At 39.7% G+C, this 21,364-nt stretch overlaps 1 protein-coding gene across 2 annotated transcripts in view; it reads left to right on the forward strand.

Annotated features, from left to right (window-relative positions):
• LOC146005437 (peptidyl-prolyl cis-trans isomerase FKBP4-like) overlaps positions 1-5,800 on the forward strand; it is a 30,053-nt gene extending 24,253 nt beyond the window's left edge. For both annotated transcript variants that reach the window (XM_083144685.1, XM_083144682.1), the window contains exons 6-9: positions 253-403; positions 1,008-1,177; positions 2,096-2,284; positions 5,360-5,800. In XM_083144685.1, the coding sequence (XP_083000811.1) occupies positions 253-403; positions 1,008-1,177; positions 2,096-2,284; positions 5,360-5,515 (666 nt within the window). In that variant the 3' untranslated portion in view covers positions 5,516-5,800. The remainder of the gene's footprint in view (positions 1-252; positions 404-1,007; positions 1,178-2,095; positions 2,285-5,359) is intronic.
• Positions 5,801-21,364: the final 15,564 nt, after the last annotated feature.

Below are 21,364 nucleotides of genomic sequence, written 5' to 3' on the forward strand. Positions count from 1 at the left end.
GTCCGAGAGGCACATAAGCGACACGTGACACGTGCATCTTGCGTGTCTCTTTGGTTCGAAAGGTTGCATTGATTACAGAGTGTTGGCTTCCAAGCGACACGTGTCTCGTGTTGCATGTTGCTTGTCATGCATTTCTTCAGTGTGAATTCTCCATAATTGGCATTTGCAGATAATTTTTGTATCCTGTCAATTTATTTGTTTATTGAAAAGTTTTTTATTTATTGAACATTTTTTCCTCTTGATTTCAAATAGGCAAAAGAAAACTGGGAACTTGATTCTGACGAAAAGTTGGAAGAAGCAAAATTTATTAAAGAAAAAGGGACAGGTTTCTTCAAAGCTGGGAAATACCACTTGGCCATTAAACAATACAAGAAAGTTATAAAATTCTTGGAATTTGAATCGGGTAAGAAACGACTGTATATTTTTTTGTTACTTTACTAAATTAATTTGAAGACAATTTTTTCGAAGCATGTTCTAACTACTTTAAAAATGAACTATTTTAATATACTTTTACCTCCTTTGCAGGTTTTGTTTTATATTTTGTTACCTGTAGAGGAAAATGTAGCATGTTAAGAAAAAGTTTCCACAGGGTGGAATAAAGTGGACCCTTGATTTTACGTTTTTCAGGGGAACAATCTGAAAAAGCTTAAAATGCAGGAAAATGTAAACTCGATGAAAATTTTGTAACATTTTGCTGTGTTGAGATCTTAAAGATTGAATGTAAAATAAAGGAAAATGTAAAGTCCATGAATGTAAAATCGATCTTCCACTGTATGTGGCATTTTGAAATCTCTGGTGGGAATGTATGTATGCATATTACAAGAACGTTTGTCCAGCTTTCAATGCACAGTTGAAAAATTATAAATGACCACAACTCTGATTCATCTTTTATATCAATGTGTACAGTGTGAGTTACCATTTTAGCACTTCCTATTGGAATCATGTGACTTTTAGAACATGCTGTATTTATTTTTTGAAAAAATCTGAATTTATTCCAATATTTATAGGTTTTGATGATGACCAAGATAAGGAAAGAAAGTCTTTGCTTTTGGCTGGTTACTTGAATGCTGCAATGTGCCACCTGAAACTGAAGGAATACATTGAAGCTAAAGATCAATGTGAGAAAGCATTGGAATTGGATCCAAAAAGTGAGAAAGGTTTATTCCGCCGAGGACAGGTAATGATTGTGTCTGTGTGAGTGTGTGCGTGAGTGAGAGAGAGAGAGAGTCATAGATCCATTAACCTAATGGATGGGAACTTTTCAGGTGCACAGTTTTCAAACTTGCTGGAATGTACAAAATATATCATAGCAAGAGAACTGATTGTCATAGCGAGATGAAATCTTTTTTTCTTTCTGGAATGACAGGGTACTTAGCAGAGGTGAAATTTGTACTTTTTACCTCCCAATAACAAGAGATAAAAGACAAGGAAGAAGGAAATTGTAGTATATAGCAACCATGCAAAGTTGTGTTGGAAATAGGGAGGTACTTCTTGGGTAATGAAATAATTATATAAGAAAAGCAGTGTTGCCATCTTGTCAAGAATCAGAAAATTGATTCTATTGTTGGTCCTATGGACCTTGAATGGACGATATTTGCAGGAAAGCCTGACAAAATACTACTGTTGAAGATATGTAATCCTTGTTCCCCAATTTTGGAAAGAAAAAAAAATGAAAAATTTTAGAAAATTCAAATTTTCAGGTAATTTTGAAAATTAGATGTCTCCACTAGACCCCTAATATGTTCTCAACGAATAACTTTTGTTTTCATTATTGCATTTAAAAGTAAAACATATCAGCAAAAAGTGATTGTTGAAGTAATATCTATTCATAAGTTACATAATTTTTGGAGGGAAAAATCAGTATTTTCAAAATGCATTTTGTTTAAAATAGTAACAATAAATATGGTGTTTTGTCATTCCAGTATGCCATACCTTCATGAAGATAGAACTGAATTATAATCTCTAGTTTTCAAGAGGAGTTAATTGCTTCTGAAACCAGTTTTCCACTAAAGATTAAAATTGATGTAATATTAGTACAGCAAGAATTTTACTTCCTCCTTGCTTAGAATTTTTCATTTTTTCTTTCTTGTTTCAGGCCTATTTGGAATTGGGAGAACCTGAGATAGCAAAAGGAGACTTTCAGCAATTGCTTGAATTGGAACCGAACAATAAAGCTGCTGCAAATCATGTTGTTTTATGTAACAACAAAATCAAAGAACAGAAGTTAAAGGAGAAGAAGATATATGCAAATATGTTTGACAAATTTGCTCATATCGACACACAGGTGAGCCAATGCATGCTTCATGAAGTACCCTTAACATTAGTCTCATTTCACATGTGGGACAGGTCAGTTCAATTAATTCATAGGTGTAGCAAAATTAGGGGATGTCAGAAATATATGGTGGATCAGAGGGGTTGCATGAGTTAGGAACTTTGTACTATGTTGAGTCCAAGGATTATGGTATATACAATCTACGAGGGCCACTGTTTATATTTTGAGCCTTGGCAACACTGATTGAAGTTAGGCGCGATTTGACGTTTGCACGGAATCGCCTGGCATTATTGACCATAACGTACTTCAAATGTTTTGTCAATAGCTTGATTCGTGTTGTTTATGTTGCCTTGGAGATTGCGCGACAACAATAAAATGGAATTAACTCGTGAACATTTTCGTGCGATGATTATTTACGATTTTCGACGTGGATTATTAAGACAAGAGTGCATCGATCAACTTACTTCCACATTTGGCGATGAAGCCCCATCCTTTGCCACTGTGAAACGCTGGTATAACGAATTTAATCATGGCCGCCATTCGCTCACCGACGAGATTCGCGAAGGTCGTCCAAAATCAGTTGTTGTTCAAGAAAACATTGATGCTGTGCAAAACCTAATACTGCAAGATCGTCATGTGACATACTGTGAGATTGAGGCAACCATAGGCATTAGTTCCACCAGCATATATAAAATATGACATGATCATTTAGCTGTGAGAAAGGTATGTTCTCGTTGGATCCCACACAATTTGACAAAAACTCAAAAAGACGCTCGCGTCAATTCGTGCACACAAATGCTCAATAAATACAATTGTGGTGCTTCAAAAGACGTATATAAGATTGTAACAGGTGAGGAATCATGGATATATGCAATGGATATATGCATATGAGCCGGAACGTAAACAGCAGTCGACTGTATGGGTGTTTCAAGATGAACCCAATCCAACAAAAGTTGTTCGCGCTCGTAGCACATCGAAACAAATGGTCGCCTGTTTTTTTTGGGAAAACTGGTCATGTGGCAACTGTGCCTTTAGAGGAACGTAGAACGGTCAACTCTGAATGGTACACAACAATTTGTTTGCCAGAGGTCTTCGGTCAAATACGGAAAACAAACAAACACCGTCGGATCATTCTTCATCAAGACAATGCCAGCTGGCACACATCTCGTCTAACAACCGACTTTATGAACAGTCAAAAAATCGAATTGATGAGTCATCTGCCGTACAGTCCTGATTTGGCACACAATGACTTCTTCTTGTTCCCGAATGTCAAGAATAAATTGCGTGGACAACGATTTTCGTCAGCGGAAGATGCCGTTGATGCGTTCAAAAACCATATTATGGAGGTGTCTCAAGAAGATTGGAAAAACTGCTTTGACAAATGGTTCGAACGAATGCAAAAGTGTATTGACCATAAAGGAGAATACTTCGAAAAACAATAAAGCAGTTTTCAGTGCCAAATTCCTGTTTTTTCATTGTTAGGCTCAAAATATAAATAGTGACCCTCGTATCCTAGCGTGTACAAGAAGATAATTGTAACTTTGAGGTCATGTTGCAGCTGTTGGTGTGGGTAGAAATACTAAAGGCAAAAGTTTAGAAAGTGAAGGAGCAGTGATTGATGATTCTGAGGTAGATGAGAGTGCTAATTCTCTTATCAGTTTCCTTATTGTACCAGTACTTGAAAATTTAACATGTATTAAATTAAACCTTGCGTATTATTATTAAACCTTGCAAAGTTTCATGTTGTTGGTGAGTTTGTATTTAAGTCCACTTTATGCACCGAAAGGCTAATCGGAACTGGACATACAGTTTAGTGGGATTTGAACAACTATGTACTTCTACTGGGTATCAAGCCCAGGACCCCTTGATTACAAGGCAACTGCATTACCACTATGCCATTGGGGAGGCCCCCAAATATTGATATGTGATCATAGTAAGATTAATCAACACCATGACACAATACAGAGAAGGGAATAATTTCACGTTTTACAAGAAATCTAGACACTTTAAGATTATAGAAATGCTTAATTGCAATTAGGTATTGATGAAATATTTAAAGTAGAAGTTCAATTTTACAATTTTTAGGGAACTATAGTAAAAAAAAAAAAAAAAATGGGAAAAATTAAAATCTGGGAAATTTTTATAACATTGGGACCTTGGCTGTGCCTTCACTGGAAAATGAATCACCCTAAAAGTATATATTTCACACATAATTTTACTTCAGTCACTTTTATGTTTCTTAATAAAAGGGCTTCGGAGGAACATGATAACCTCAAAGTTTATATGAGTACAGAGACATAATATAGTGAATATTTCTACACAGGATTATAATATCATATCACTGCAGCATATAAGAATTCAAACTCACTCGGACTCGCAATGTTCCAGAATGCTCACAACAATGAAGGGTCATTTTGTATATTGAGAAACATGTAACACCAATTGTTTTCCCAAGACAACTCAGCTGTGCCAACAAAGAAACAGATGGAAAGAGAATGAAAGGGTAATTAAGAATTGTTTGTGTGTGTTGAGACGTGTTGTTTCCCAGTGTTTCTTCCAAGAAACTTTAACTCCGGCAGTAGGCGATGGAATGTTATGGGACTTGGACAGTCAGGTTCAAAATGTCTTGCCCCATCTTATGATGAATCTTAAAGTGGCTAGTTGTATGAAAACTTCTTGCATGGAAGACAAATACACAATACGGCTTTAACTTGCGCTCCGCAGTTTCGTAACTGTACAACGTTGCACTCCTGCCATTGACTGGTCACCACGGACAGGCTCTGCATGGCCCCACCCGATATCACTTCTAAAACTGTACGCCGTATAATTTGGATGAACCCACCACATCTCCCAACAGTTTGGTTAGAATGCCAAGAACCCTGGCTCAATCTCTGGTTGAAGCACTATTGTCACAAGCTTTAATAAATTTTGTATATTTTCAGGTATGTTTGGATTTCACTATTTGGTTCCTTCCTTCCAACAATGTCTTTGCCTAATTTCAGGGGCTGAAATATTTGCATCAATAAATGTGCAGCAAAATAAAAAGTATTAACTAGCTCTAATGGAATTATGCTATTTTATTTCCAGAAAGAAGAAGCTGAGCGAAGAAATCAGCCAGATGTGATGAAAACTTTGGGGGAATGGGGAAAAGAGGAGAGAGGAGACAGGGAGTTGACTGACTTTGAAAGAGAAAATCCTAACATTGTCATGTTGAATGGCACTGGAGAATTCAAAGGCATGTGAATGTAAATCTATTATCTTTGTTGACATTCTCTCTGTACTATAGAGCAAAAAGAATATGATGACAATAGGACCGATATACAGCTATATATTGGACTATTGTGTACACATGTTACATTCATTGTACTTACGCAAAGTTTTAGTCCAGCTTACATTCTTATCATATTGATAAAAGTCATAATATACAATGGTACATTTGTTGCATGTATTTTATACTACAGTACTGTATGTGCTTTTCATGAAATAAGCATTCACCAAAATTGTAATTGCAATAAACTCTCAATTTATCTGTAAGGTATGTGTGTTTTATTGAATGCACAAAACTGTGTAGTAGATGTTGAAATAAGGTGCAGAAAATAGTACCATATCTGCTGATATACAGTAAAACCTCGGATTTTACGTTTTTCAAGGGACCAGCTGAAAAAATTAAAATGCAGGAAAACGTAAACGCTAATTTTGGACCATCAAGATTGAATGTATAATGAGAGAAAAAGTAAAATCGGGGTTCCACTGTATTAGAATTATACTCTAAACCTAAAGTATCTCTTAAATATTGATAACGGCCAAAAACTTCAGCAGTTAATCTTTTTTTATATAATTATTTGTGCTAAAAGTCTTTCTTTATTTTGATATTATTACTGAAATCATCAAACCAGAAACATTCAGTGGACACCTATGTGAAAAAATAAACTAAAATGGTGCAAAGATGGACCAGTATGACAATTTTTTGCTTCTAACAATAAAGTATTGATATAGAATTCACCAATACCAATATTCTACCTGTCTGATATAAATTTACAAATGTATTCAGTTCCTGGATGGTTCTGTCAACTAGGCAACTGCATTGGGCCTCTCTTGGATCAATTTATGTCTAATTGTGAGACATAAGAAATGCATGCATGCTTCATTCTGGGGTCTGTATAGCCTTATTTTGTAAAGTAAATGTCGAAATATACATGGGCTTGTGTAACTTCAGAAGTGGGCATTTTTGCTGTTTTCAGCAACATGTCTTTATTAACTTGTCCCAAGCTAGTGGTCCAGACACTTGATGCAATGTTGCATCGCCACCTTAACAGTTCCTTCATTCCACTACATGTGTATTGGAGGTTCCAAGATAAAAGATGCTGCATCTGAATACTACTTTGCAGTTACTTGTCCAATTTTCACAGAAAATTCACCATTTCAATCAAACGAATTGGGAGTGACACAGCCTGAAAAATTCAGTGTAAATGAATATATCCAGGTCTCAACAGTATTGTGAGCATAGACAGCTTGCTCTGAGACATTGTATCTAACATTTTGCTGCAAGAGACCAAAGTTTTATTATCCTCTATTTTCTTCTAAATTTACGTGACCATGCTTGGAATTTTGGTTAACTATTTAGTTTGGGGAGCTGCAGTAGTCTAGTTGGTAGGACACCTAACTGCCATGCGGGAGACCCAGGTTCAATTTCCAGGGTGGGTAATCCAAGGTCCGAATTTTTCTGGCCTTGTTATTGCATAAAGCTGCTCTGGGGGCTCACCCAACCTCAATTAAATGGGTACCGGGGGGGGGGGGGGAGCAGTGGCTAGCACTGCCGTAGCTGTTCCTTCATCAGTGGCAGTTCTTGGCCTGTCATGGCCATAACTTCCTTATCATTAAAGTTTTCATACATCTGACTACACCACTGAATTCCTGGTGAAATTCTAGCCAAAACCATACCCCCAAATGCTCACTTTCCCATTTAAAGAAATGAAGTTTGATCCAAGATAGCGGACGTTGTTATGACAGTTTCCCCCTAGGCCTAATATATTACTACCATGACCGATTTCTGCAATCTACACTGCCTTTCATTTTATAAGGGGTGGTCAGGGACTTTTGACTCTCCCTGTATATTGCATATGTATACAGGGTGGGCCAAAAGTCAGGTGACAGCATTGTCATAGGAAAGGCTGGTGTGTTGGAGGTCCACTTTGGCTACATATGATGTTTGGGGGGAGGGGCAAACCCAAGGATACATGTGACCACCCCGGGCGCCATCTTGGAATCCGCCATCTTGAACGCAACTTAGGTTTCTTAAATGGAACCATAGGCATGTGGCATATCATTTCCAATTGTTTTTTCGTCAGGAGTTCAATGCCGCCATTTTGTCCTATCGTGAACCTTTTCCTAGTTATGGCCTGTTTTATCTTTGCAGGTATCACCGACTGAATAATGGTGCTGACGACCGAAGAACGTGAGGAGATCATCCTCATGTGTGGAAATCGGAGCTCGCGTGTGGTGGCTGCAGAGTTTAATGCATTACACCCCGATAGGGAGCCAATTTTCCACAATGGTGTGGCCAAACTCATCAGCAGATTCCGGAATACGGGATCTGTGGCCGATAAAGCACGCAGTGGTCGCCCGAAAACTTCAACAGATGAGGCAACCACTGTCGCTGTCCTCACATCCTTCTCCAAAAGCCCCCAACGTAGCACCGGACGTATCGCCCTTGAATCTGGAGTTAGCCGAACGTCCATACGGAGGATACTGTACCCGACGGTCAGGATCGCCCTCTGTCAGATGCTGGTGCATCTGAATTTTGTATGGGTGCCACTTGTTAACAGCAAGTATCCTCCGTATGGACGTTCGGCTAACTCCAGATTCAAGGGCGATACGTCCGGTGCTACGTTGGGGGCTTTTGGAGAAGGATGTGAGGACAGCGACAGTGGTTGCCTCATCTGTTTAAGTTTTCGGGCGACCACTGCGTGCTTTATCGGCCACAGATCCCATATTTCGGAATCTGCTGATGAGTTTGGCCACACCATTGTGGGAAATTGGCTCCCTATCGGGGTGTAATGCATTAAACTCTGCAGCCACCACACGCGAGCTCCGATTTCCACACATGAGGATGATCTCCACACGTTCTTCGGTCGTCAGCACCATTATTCAGTCGGTGATACCTGCAAAGATAAAACAGGCCATAACTAGGAAAAGGTTCACGATAGGACAAAATGGTTTGCGGCATTGAACTCCTGACGAAAAAACAATTGGAAATGATATGCCACATGCCTATGGTTCCACTTAAGAAACCTAAGTTGCGTTCAAGATGGCGGATTCCAAGATGGCGCCCGGGGTGGTCACATGTATCCTTGGGTTTGCCCCTCCCCCCAAACATCATATGTAGCCAAAGTGGACCTCCAACACACCAGCCTTTCTTATGACAATGCTGTCACCTGACTTTTGGCCCACCCTGTACTTTACATACAGTGCTGTGCAAATTAATGCGGACAAAGAGAGAAAAATCATTTTTTACAGTTTTTTACTCTTTATGTGAGATAATTATCGATTATAATCGATTATCGATTATAATCGAATAAATACGTAACATACACTTATACTAGTAGTATCAGCTAACTTTTTGATGCGTACTTGATAATGTTTACAACAATTGCAAGGTTTGAAGCATTTTTGTTATTTCATTACTGTCATTGTGGTGCAATGCCAATTGTTAACCAACAGACTTCTGTGAGTGCTTGGCTGTAGTAAACACGCATTTGTTATGCTCCGTGTTCTTGCGTGTTTTCAGTATGGGTATAACACCCAGAAAACGTTTTAGAATTATTACATTGAGTGAGAACACATCCATGACTGTGCGACAAATCGCTGAAGTGGCTGGTGTTGGGAAATCAGCGGTGTCAAAAATTATTAGAAACTACAGGGCAACTGGTAGTTTTTCTCCAAAACGAAAAGGAAAGTATGGTAGAAAACGTAAAACAACACCTAGAACTGACACATTACTGCTAAGAAACAGTAAAATTCACCCATACAAAACAAATATGGACCTGCAACGTGATTTGCTTTCTACTGGGATCAGTATTGATGCATCAACTGTTCGACGTTGCTTGCTTGAAGTTGGAAAAAATCCAGGAAACCAGTTAAAAAGCAATTGTTGACCGCTAAAATTAAGACAAAACACCCAAAATGGGCTAGGAAATACCAAAAATAGACAGTAGCTGATTAGAGGAAGGTAATATTCTCAGATGAGTCTCACTTTGAAGTGCATGGCTACAAAGCTTCTGTTGTGCGACGAAGTCCAGGTGAATCTTTACGACCTGAAAATTGCATTCAGACAGTCAAACACCCCACCCCCAAGCAAATGTTTTGTGGATTCTTTACTTGCAGTGGACCTGGAGGCCTTGTACCAGTGAATGGAATGATGAATTCCTCAAAATACATTGAGATATTGAGGCGCAGAATTCTCACACTCAATCAAAATCTACTAACGACGGCAAGAAATTTTCCAGCATGACCTTGCTCCTTGCCACACATTAACGTCTGTACGTAAATTTGCTTCTGACAACAATTTAACGATTCTAGATTGGCCAGGGAATTCACCAGATATTAACCCCATTGAAAACTTATGGGGTATTGTGAAGAAACGTGTTGCAAAAATGGACTGTTCAAGGAAACAAATGGTCATTACCAATGTGATTCACGTGTGGTTTGATGACAGTGATATCAAAGTTATGTGTTCAAATTTTGTTGAATCAATGCCAAACTTCATCAAGCAGCTAATGGTAGCCAAAGGAGGACATATTTCATACTAGTGTAAGTGTATGTTACGTACATCTCCAATAAGGAGTAAAGAACTGTGAAAAAATGATTTTTCTCTCTTTGTCCACATTAATTTGCACAGCACTGTATGTTTCTTCATTGTACTAGTTCAGTTAGCCAACGTAATGTATAGGTTGTGTGTTACTGAGTTTATGTTTGCGTAGCACAACTGTACGTGTTGCAAACTTACCTCAAATTCTCCAAAAATTAACTTTCCCCAATTTTCTTTTCTTCTACAAATTGGGGGTGATGGGTCTCAAATGTACCTCGTTGGATTCTTTGTTCCATAAGCTTTCCAACGAGGTATCATTTTTGATTCTGGTATAATTAGTAAGGGGCACAAAGGCCGCCAATGTGAAGCTCTGCGATTTCATTCTATACTATACTATAACTGGCATTATTTCGAAATCTTAGGGTGCAGGACAAAAACCAAGTTCAGATTCGTCTTCAGCAGCTCGGAAACTAAAAGGAATACCTTCTTTCATGGAAAAAAAAAATTCAAAGTTTAATTTTGTTGACCAGTGTTATAAAAGCTTGTCCTTTAGTTGCCATACTCTCTCGTTTGAAACAAGTCCGCTAGAGAAGTACATATAAGATATAAAATATATTTGCTCTTTCTTCAAAGTACCTTCCTTTGAATTAAATGTATCTGTCTCCCAAGGATGCACGTTTAGAGCACTTTGCCAAACACAGGGTGGTAGATGCCAGCGAAGTTCAAGTTATGCAACCATAATGCTAGGGTTGGTATCACTGATGAAACCCTCGATCCTTCCAGCAAAGTTCAAGTTATGCAACCATAATGCTAGGGTTGGTATCACTGATGAAACCCTCGATTCTTCCTCGCTGGCCATTTAACCGAGCAACCCCCTCCTGCTCCCCTCACCCATCCTGCAGTAGGTGGAAGAGGTTCATCAGCAGCAGGGAAGACTGGCATTTTTGGCTGTCAGCTGGAGCAAGTGAGTGATAGCGAACCTAGTCAAATGTACACACATTGCGCTCATAATTTTATAATGCACATTAACTTTTTGCCACCCAAGGCCTTTTTCACATGTGAGCCTCTATTGCCCGAGCCGATTTTGAGCAAAATGCAGAGTTTCAATTAAATGAGTGTAGATCGGAGGCTAATTGCCCTAGAGAGATGAGTGATATACCGTTGTACGCGGAATGAACCAGAGATTCAGACTATATGAATTTTTTGCAAATTCGGCATATATGTAGCGGGGGGGGGGGGGGGCTAACTCTCAAAATTTCAGAAAAAAAAAAAATTGGTTCCCCCACCCTCCCCCCAAGAAAAAAGTACATGACAGTGTCGACATGCACATGGAAATGATCGCTGACATGTAAGGAACACAAAAATATTTGCATTATTATCATATGACCAATGTAACTTGAGTTGTACCCCCACAAGGAATGGTCGGCACGCCACTGATTCAAGCTTCAAAATGCAGCGGTACCTTGAAATGACTATAGCTCAAAAACTAAATGCCCTAGAGATATAAAAGATATACCGTTGTACGCAGAATGAATCACAGATTCAGACGATATATAATTTATGCACATTCGGCGTATACATGGAGGGGGAAAGGGGGGAAATCCCCTGAAAATACTTTTTTAAAAATGGGGTTTCGCCCCCCCCCCCTCCCCCCACCCGCCTGAAAAAAAGGATATGAAAAGTTCAAAATGCACATAGAAATTATCGCTGGCATGTAAGAAACAGAAAAATATTTGCATCATTGTCGTATGACCAATGTAACTTGAGTTGTACCCCCAAAAGGAATGGCCACTGATTCAAGCTTCAAAATGCAGCGGTACCTTGAAATGACTATAGCTCGGAAACTAAATGCCCTAGAGATATGAAAGATATACCGTTGTACGCAGAATGAATCACAGATTCAGACGATATATAATTTATGCACATTCGGCGTACATATGGAGGGGGAAAGGGGGGAAATCCCCTCAAAAATACTTTTCTTAAAAAAATGGTGGTTCCCTCCGCCCCAAAAAAAAATGTCAAAATGCACAAAATGCAAAATTTATGCAAATTTGGTGTATATATGGAGGGGGAAGGGAGAAAACCCCCAAAAATTATTTTAAAAAATTGTCACTTCACCCAAAAAATGTCCTCGCACTTGGGCACAAAATGACACCTACGCACAACATTCACTGACGAAAAGCTAGAACGTAGTAAAAAAATGAGCGCCAATTCTTACAGCTGCTTGAAATTCTATTTTTAGACAATGCTGGGTAACCCCTGTTGCCACTTGTGGACACTTGTGCTAAAAAAAACAAAGGTTTCCTTCAGTGCGCTTCGAAATTCCATTCTCACAACGCAGATTCAACAACCAGTCTTCCCCCTCCCCCCCCCCCCTGCTTGCGCTCTCACGGAAAACTTTCATTTTGACATCGGATACTGATAAACAAGCTTCCTTCAAATGCACTTAGCAGGAGGGAGTGAAAAGCATTGCTTTAGAACAATAAAGCCGGTCTTCCTTTGTCGGCAAAAAATTTACCTTGAAAAGAGACGCAAAAGAGAAGTCCCTTTTCCCGCCTTTCCCCCTCCATTTTCATGAAAACAAAAATAAATTCAAAAAACCATTTCTGTTAAATACATGTGTTAGGAACAATATAAAAAAATAAAATCGAAATTCTAGCCAAAAATAGAAAGTTATAACGTAAAAACTACGACCTTGACACAGCATCTCGTTCGAGATGCTTGGTTCCGTGAGGGTTACCTTTGGGTATCTCGTTCGAGACGCTTGGGCGGCAAAAGGTTAAACTCCTAAAAAAGTAGAATCCTGGAAATAAGTGTAAGTGAAGTGTAGGAAGTTCCTCACTTCCTACATGGAGGAATCGCCCGTCTATAGGATAGTTGATATCAAGAGCCAAAGCATACCAGAGTTCGCAGAGAGACATACCTCCCACTAACACAAGTTCATAAATGGAACCAGGAATGGTGCCATCAGAAGTTCAACTAAACAGTGGGCCAGTATTTTGTTACAGACAAGTTGCTATTTGGCCTCCGTGGTGATTTCAGTCCTCAAACATTCAGGAGGGAGACCACCATGGAAGAGATGGTATAATGCTACATTTTAAAAGTACCTTTGCTGCAGCTACTGCTACTCATCCAAAAATGTACTCGCTACTTCTGCATTAATAATAATAATAATAATAATAACAACAACAACCTTGAAAGAACCACATGGATATTCACAAGAAGCCCCTAGTATGATAGTTGTACTTACTTGAAAATAGATCGTTATTTATTATCGTAATTCCCATAGTTCGCTAGATGTTTGCTCTAACCTTGTGCATAGCTGGGGGATGCTTCTTTGGTATAGCTAAATGAGCAACAGGTGGAGCGATGCTTTACGTAAGTTTCCTGTTGGGAATGTTTCCCTGAAGACTGGAAATTTTTTCACCTTGTAATACAGAAGGTCGTTTCACGTCCATGGTAACAAAGTTAGACCCCACCTGACCTTAAGAAAAACCATGACGCCACGAGCGGTGGTGCTCCACGTGATACCCCTGTCTTGCAGCAATGGCCCTGCAGCGGAGTTTCCATTGGAGGAGACTGCGTTGAAGAGCACATTGGTCCAAACGATCATATTCCTCCTCACAAGCTTTCCAAAGACCCTCAATTGTGGGGGCGCGTCTGCTTCCCAAGGCTCGTTTCAACAACGGAAACCCACAAAAATCCATGCAAGAGGCATCGGGGGATTTTACAGGGATGTCTGTAAAGGGGATTGCATGAATGACCGTTTCACGTGCCATCCGATCCATGTATGCCTGCGTGGACTTTGCCGTATGACTGCAAGCCTTGTCCTGGTGGATGACAACACGAGATGTGTCGCTGCCATAGAGAGAAGGAATATCATGTCTGTAAAGTGGCTCCAAAATATTCGTCTGGTAATAGGCTGCATTTATTTTAGCCTTTTTTTCCACTCTGCGCAGTGGACGTTTGCCGTTATGGCAGTAACCACCAACAACCATGAACCCACGTGGAAAACTTTCAGCACATTCACGTACCCACTCAGATCGACCTCTTGCATCACGTGGACGATAGTAGATGGCCCTTTTTTACCACATCCTGACAGATACACCCATGCTTCATCCAGGGACACTACATACTTCCAGCGGTCCGCTGCCAGATGGCATTCGTAGAGCTTGCGACTGTTGGTCTTCCTCTGTTGGACATGTGAGGCACGCAACTTATGAACTTGAGCCTTGTGCTTCCGCACAAGTTGTAAATCTTGGGCTATGATGCGATTTACAGTTGCAGGGAAACATTGCACTGCCTGTGCAATCACTCTTTGCGTTGCAGGGTTTTCACATCGCACCAAGGATCTCACTTTCCGCACAACATCGGAGGAACGCTTAGGCTTCCGATATGTCCGAGGCCCACTTTGACTGGTTCCAGCAACAGGTACAGTGCAAGCTCTATGGCGATTCAACAGTGCATTGATGTCCTTCTTTGACGCATGGAATGCTTTCATGTGGCACTGTTTAATTATCTGGCTATAACTATAACCAACGCCGGAAAGGGCACAGATGTACCCCTCCCAAAAGACTGGAATTTTTGGTGCCATATAAACACTCACTCACACACGAACCATCGTTTTTGCAAGTCAACACACAGTACTTTCGTCCTACTGGCTCTGGCTGCTCTGTGCTATGCCTACGTGCTGCTCCTTGGTGATCGAAATCGTTACCATCAACGTGAAACAACCTTCTGTAAAAGAGCCCCAGTTTCGACACCTGGCAGAGGCACTAGTGATTCGGATCCAGTCTCAATTAGAATATCTGTGCATAAAGTGGACTCAAAACAAAAACTAGGAGACACTACTTATCATCATCATCATTCTTCCTCATTCTCACAATTATCCAAGTGGCTTTCTCGATGGCGCACTGGTAGCATCGTAGCCTTGTAATGAAGGGGTTCCGGGTTCGATACCCTGTGGAGGCACATCGTGGTACAGATCCCACTTTAAAACTGTAGGTCCAGTCCTGGTTAGCCTTACTGTGCTGGATTTAAAACACCAACTCAAGCAAGCAATTAGCCAAAAGTGGCAGAAAGGGACTCTAGATAACAATAAAAAATAAACAATTTGTTCTCATTTTCACGATTCGCAAAAGTTACAGAAAAGCAACACAAAAGTAGAAGAAATACATACATTTGGAAACTGTATATTAACTAAAGAAAAGTCAATACCTTGTACATACTTTTTACAATATCATAAAATATATTTATGAAACTGATGTATAAACCCGCGTGTCCTAAACATATTGCAATTTTAAAATTTGTGAACAAATATTATGATGAAAATAATTATAATTCCAGAAAGTGATGTCTATCATTCTTCTAATAATAATTTCTTGTTGGTGAGATCCAATGTACTAACAATGATCAATGCTGTTAACGTACTGAGCCATTGAATGCTGGCGCTATTGCTTTGTCATTGTCCATCCACTGATCACTCGTTTTTGTACTGCAAGATGTGTTTACATAGTAATAATGACATTTACCTGTCTCTTACACCATGGATATCCACAGGATTTGTTCCTGGAGTGATGCAAATGAGGCACGTTTCTCCACAAAATAGTGATTGATGCAGCTCAAAAAGCATATAGCTGTTAGCCAGAATATATTCATATATGCCAGTTCAGTTTAGTTATCTGGATATCACATTTATTCTATATTAATGAAATAAAGTACACAGATATCTACAATCTGCGATATCAAGATATGTATAATCTATATTATCCATATTTCCATGTAATATGAACCTTTTCTTTATGAACCTCCTTGAAAAGTAAGCATTATTGTCGAATTTTTCTTTAACACTGTGGTCGCATTCAAAATTTTCCTCAAAATGCAGAGAAGAAATGTATCTGTAGTAAAATGTTCACTACAACTACAGGAATTTTGTAGCTTCACTACAGCTACAATTTTCAAAATGTAGCACCGCTACAAATTTGAAGCTAGCTACAGTATAATGGAGCTTTCACACTGAAGTGTCAAGTAACATGATGGGGCTCACACTGAAGATTTTGTTGTTGATTTGGTTTATTTTACTTCGCATTTCTGCCACTTTTGGCTAATCACAAAGATAATTGATTGATTTGGTGTTTTAAGTCCACTTTATGCTCAGTAAGGCTAATCGGGACTGGGCCTACAGTTTAAAGTGGAATCCGAAGCACTATGTGCCTCCACCGGGAAACGAACCCGGGACCTCTTGATTACAAGGCTACAATGCTAACATTGCGCCATCGGGGAGGCCAATGACAAAGATAAGGAGGGGTGATATATATATATATATATATATATATATATATATATGTGGACACACAAAGATCATCCCGGACCCCTGGCATTGTAGCATGCTGTGATAACCACTTTGCCACAGAGGTCAGCTCACACCAGAGAGAGACAAGTAACATGTGTAGCTGTTGCGTCAGTTTGGTTCAAAAATATTGCATTGATTACTGATGGTTTGCTTACAAGCAACACATGTCACTTCAGTCTGAAAGCTCCCTTACATTAACTGGAAAACACTTCTCCCATGAAATTGTTCAGGACAACTGAGAAGGTTTAACTGCAATCAGATGCAGGGATGAAATCTTGAAACCTTACTTTCGTTTGTTTCTGGCTCATCTTTCCTCTCAAAGATGGCAATGCTTGGCCTAATAAAGCATAAGATTGACGAGTTTGTGGATGGTGAGGGTATTACACATGGAACAGACCTGCATGCTTCCTAAATGTATATCCAAACATCTTTAGGATGTTCTAGGAAGGTGTGCCTCATGCCAGCACCTACCAACTACTCTCCAGGAGAGCACTAAAAGAAATGGGAAGAATATCTCCCTATCTTTGGGTTTGGTAGACCAGAAACAGCTGAACCTTACCCAGAAAAAAAGTCAATTTAATTCAATCATTGTGTAGTACACTTGTTGACAGCATGCCACAATGGTGTGAGGCCTGCGTTGCCATGAGAAACACCCTATTGAGAAGAATGTGTGGAGTCAGCTGTGAAAATTTTGCGTGTGATAACAAGTACTATGACATTAGTTTCTCCTCGGGTCAGTGATATACTGTTCAATTGCTTAATGTTTTGTTGCATTATGCATAAACAATAATCCAACATGGACTGAGACTGTCCTCATGTACAGCATGTCTGGCTTATAGCTATAAGAAAAGAAACATGCACTACAATTTGCGAATACCTGCCACAATCAAAACCTGTGTATGTATGGTACTGTCATCTGTTGCCATTTACGAAAAACATGAAACTGTGTCGCCCGCATGGGAACAGTAAACAAACATGACAGAGTGAACTCCACAATAGAAGGTGTTCTGTTTGTTATCATTTGTCGAATTGAAGTCCATGACCTTAATGCAATGTGCATTTCGTCATGAGTACAACCTGGGATGTCACGACAAGGTACCAACGTACATGAGCATTGTGAAATGGGACAAACCGTTAAGGGGAGGAGGTACAGTTATGCACCAATTGTGCATTTAATTCAATATCACCCAAATGAGCAGTGCTACTAAAAAAAACCTGGGTGTATCAAGAGTATGAATTTCTCTCCATGTTGCAAGTGGAAGCATTTTTTTATGTTGATTATTAAGCTGGACACAATATTTGAAAAATATGATGGAAATGAAAAAGAATTTTCGGAATCCCATGTATTCCTTATGGGGCAATCAACTTCATCATCAAGTTACGGCTAATCAAATGGAAGTTTTGATTTTTCCGCTTTTCAAACAGAGTCTTCAAACAGTTCTCTTTCCATCGATATCATTTTCTATTCCATTGGAAGTTTGATATTTCCAAGAAAAAAAATCAAATAATGCTCCCCATAAGCCCAATGCATTTTCCTTTGCCTCCTACAGCCATCCTGGCAGTGTTGCCAAACCTGATGAGCTAAATTTCACCTTACATGGAAATAAAACTGACTTTCAAGGAGCTAGATTTATGAAGTGCTTCCTAGAGTAATATTAGTTGTCAAAGGTGTGGGGCACTGCTATTACCCTTAACTCTAAATTGATGACAATTTATTCTTAGTTTTCACCATTTAGATCCGGCTGCATCACCCATCTCATGGTCGTATGAAATCGAAAATACGTAAAGGATTCCCCGATACCATAGGTGCCGACTTCGTGGGGCTTGGGGGGGCTCGAGCCCCCCCAATGTTAACGATGTGAGGGCAGGGCCCCCCCAAATAATTTTGCTTAAGAGGATCTAATGTATTATTTTGCTTCTCTTGTAAAATTTACTCTGTAGTGTGCCACATGAACTTAACTTTAAATACACATTTGAAATGTTCTAGACCATCAACTTTGGGGGCTGAGACCGCTGAACCATCAACTTTGGGGTGGGGGGGGGGGCTATGACCAGAGACAGCAAAACACATGACTTATTACTATATACTAAGTATATAATTATGAGTATTGTTAACATTTTTACTAAAAAGTGTTTCAAAAGATGTGCATGAACTAGGAGAGTGGATGGGACGTTCGGGCTACAAGTGGCTCTCACATGACATTCAGAACGAGATCATTGATATATGTATTAGGGAGATCTGTTTTGCGCTCCGTGGTAGCAGATATTAAAAGTCGGGAATATTTTTCTATTATGGTTGACGAAATTTGTGACATATCCATCTGTGAACATATTAACATTTTGCATTCGAACTGTAAATGAAAATGTTAATATTTTTGAGGAATTCATGGGCTTTTACGAGATTCCGAACACTTGAGGCCAAAACTTAAAAAAGGGAGGGAGTGAGTCATTCATTAATTTATTTCAATGAGCAGAGCCCCCCCCCCCCCCAATAATTTTGACAAGTCGGCGCCCTGCCTGATACCAATATTATGTCTATTTCACGTCAACACGGCACTATAAAAAAAGTAGCTGGGGATACAAGGGGGGGGGGGGGCACGATGCAGCCAATATAACATTATCACGTCACGTGCAAAATGTATAATCATGGCAAAAGTTGGTCTATGTGGGCCGGAACCAGTGATGGCATCATAGTGGAACACACCCCAGTTCACACCCAAACAAGTTCACAACTCCAAGAGAGCTAAGTTGGCAACACTGCCATGAGGGAAGATCCCCGTGGAGACTGTCCCGCATGCCCTCAAGAGAAACCAGCAGCGTTGTGTCCATGCATGGAAAGCATTAAAGAAGGAAGGTGTCCGAGGTCAACGTGGAGAGAATTCGCACGACTTTCCAGAGAAGTCCAAGGAAATTCATTTGAAAAGCAAGTGATGAACTTGCGATTCCACGTTCCACTGCGCAAGATGTAGTGCACAAACACTACGTTTGCGGGCCTACAAGATTCAGATACACCAGCGTATCTATCCTGCTGACAAACATTTGCCGAGGCCATGTTACTGAAAATGGAAGAGGATCAAGAATTCCTGGCAGCTACATGTTTCTCAGATGAAGCTACATTTTATGTTAGTGGAAATTTGAACAGACACAATTGTCGGATCTGGGAAAGTGAAAATCCACATGTGCTTCATGAAGTTCAACGTGACTCACCAAAAGTGAATGTGTGGTGTGGCATGAAAGACAGGATCATAGGCACATTCTTCTTCACTGAACAGTGACCTCGGCAAATTACCTTGACATGCTGCAACATTTTGTCATGCCTCGGCTTCCTCCAGGTACCATTTTTAGGATGGGGCCCCGCCACATCTTGCAAAACAGGTACGCGACTTTCTGGATACACAGTTCCTGGATGATGGATTGGACGGGTTTCAGCATTTCTTACCTGGCCTCCACGGTCACCTGATCTTTCCCCACTAAATTTTTTCCTTTGGGGCTACCTGAAGGATTTCGTGTATCGCACGCCTGTGCAGAACCTGGACAATATGAAAACCAGAATTTGTCAGGGAATAAACAGTGTCACATCTAAGGGTGCCCATGTACAGAAGTGTATTGAAGTTAGGAACAGTGACGGAGCCTATTGTCTCTCATTTTGTGATGTGTAATGACGAGGTATTGTGCATCAGGATACACCTTCATTCACAATAAATTTTTGGTCAAACAGATTTTGGGACAGTTTCTTTTTATATAGCTCTAAGCAGGACACACTGTATATGATGTATCTTGCAAGTTTCTTCCATTTTACTGTGTTGTTGCAATTTATGCACCAGCGTATTTTGTAACACACACACACACACACACACACACTGCTGCATTCACTGTCGTTTTAAAGATAAAAGGAGAAAAAGATTTGTTCTGTAACACCCGTTGCTTTCGAGGTTGTACACAAATTTTTACAACATGCAATAAGGATGTTTCAGGGGCGTCTCGCCAAGATTTAGCTTTCCCTAATTTGTTATAGGTTTGCCACGTTTTGGCCTTCACTGATTTACCTATTAGTCCAGGGGCATTTGTAATCCCGTGGGTGTTTGAATGAAGGGAATATATGACTACCGGTAATACATTGCTAGTGTGGTACACAATCATGTACTACCAGGTGTTTTACCCACAATTGTGGCAGAAGGCCTGTGTGACGTCATAAATCCAAGATGGCTACCGCTTCGTGCACTAACTAAGAAAATCCATCATATCTCCTTTAATAGTTGTTTTGGAAAAAAAAAATATAGATACATGTTTTGTTCAGAATTGAAAAAGGAACAAAATTTATTCTTAAAGATTTTTTCATATCTCGCACTGTTATGGAGATATACATTTATTGAAACTATTTCGTGCCCTTTTCTGCAAGGATTCTATGCATATTTTACACTTTACTTGAGATTCTGGCATATAAAGGGGGAAAATTACTGCCTGTGATATTTTGTTGATGCCTACTATTGTGGCGTATTCCCTGTGTGACATCATACATCGAAGATGACTGCCTCTGCAGACATTAACAGACAAAACGACCATATCTCCTTATCTCCTTTAGGGGTAATTTTGACCATTTTTAAGTTTGTTGGGTTTTTACACGAAGGGAAAACATGTGTATGGAGGATGCTTTCATTTGGAGGCATGCAATCATGTATAACTACAGGTGCTTTACTGAATAATGTGTCAGAGACCAAACATGACTTCCCAAATCCAAGATGGCCACCTCGGAGGTTCTGCACATGAAATACTGTCCATAACCTGATTTAGAGTTCGTTTACTAGATTTTTCCAGAGGCATTTTCTGTTAATAAATAACAAGTGAAAAGTATTATCATCATTACTATTATTATAAATATTACAGTAAAGGAGTAATAACATTGCCTGTGAATTCCGCATTGTCTTTTCAAATG

The sequence above is a fragment of the Lepisma saccharinum genome, chromosome 1 (genome assembly GCF_977018435.1).
Source record: "Lepisma saccharinum chromosome 1, izLepSacc3.1, whole genome shotgun sequence".
Classification (NCBI taxonomy): Eukaryota; Metazoa; Arthropoda; class Insecta; order Zygentoma; family Lepismatidae; genus Lepisma; species Lepisma saccharinum.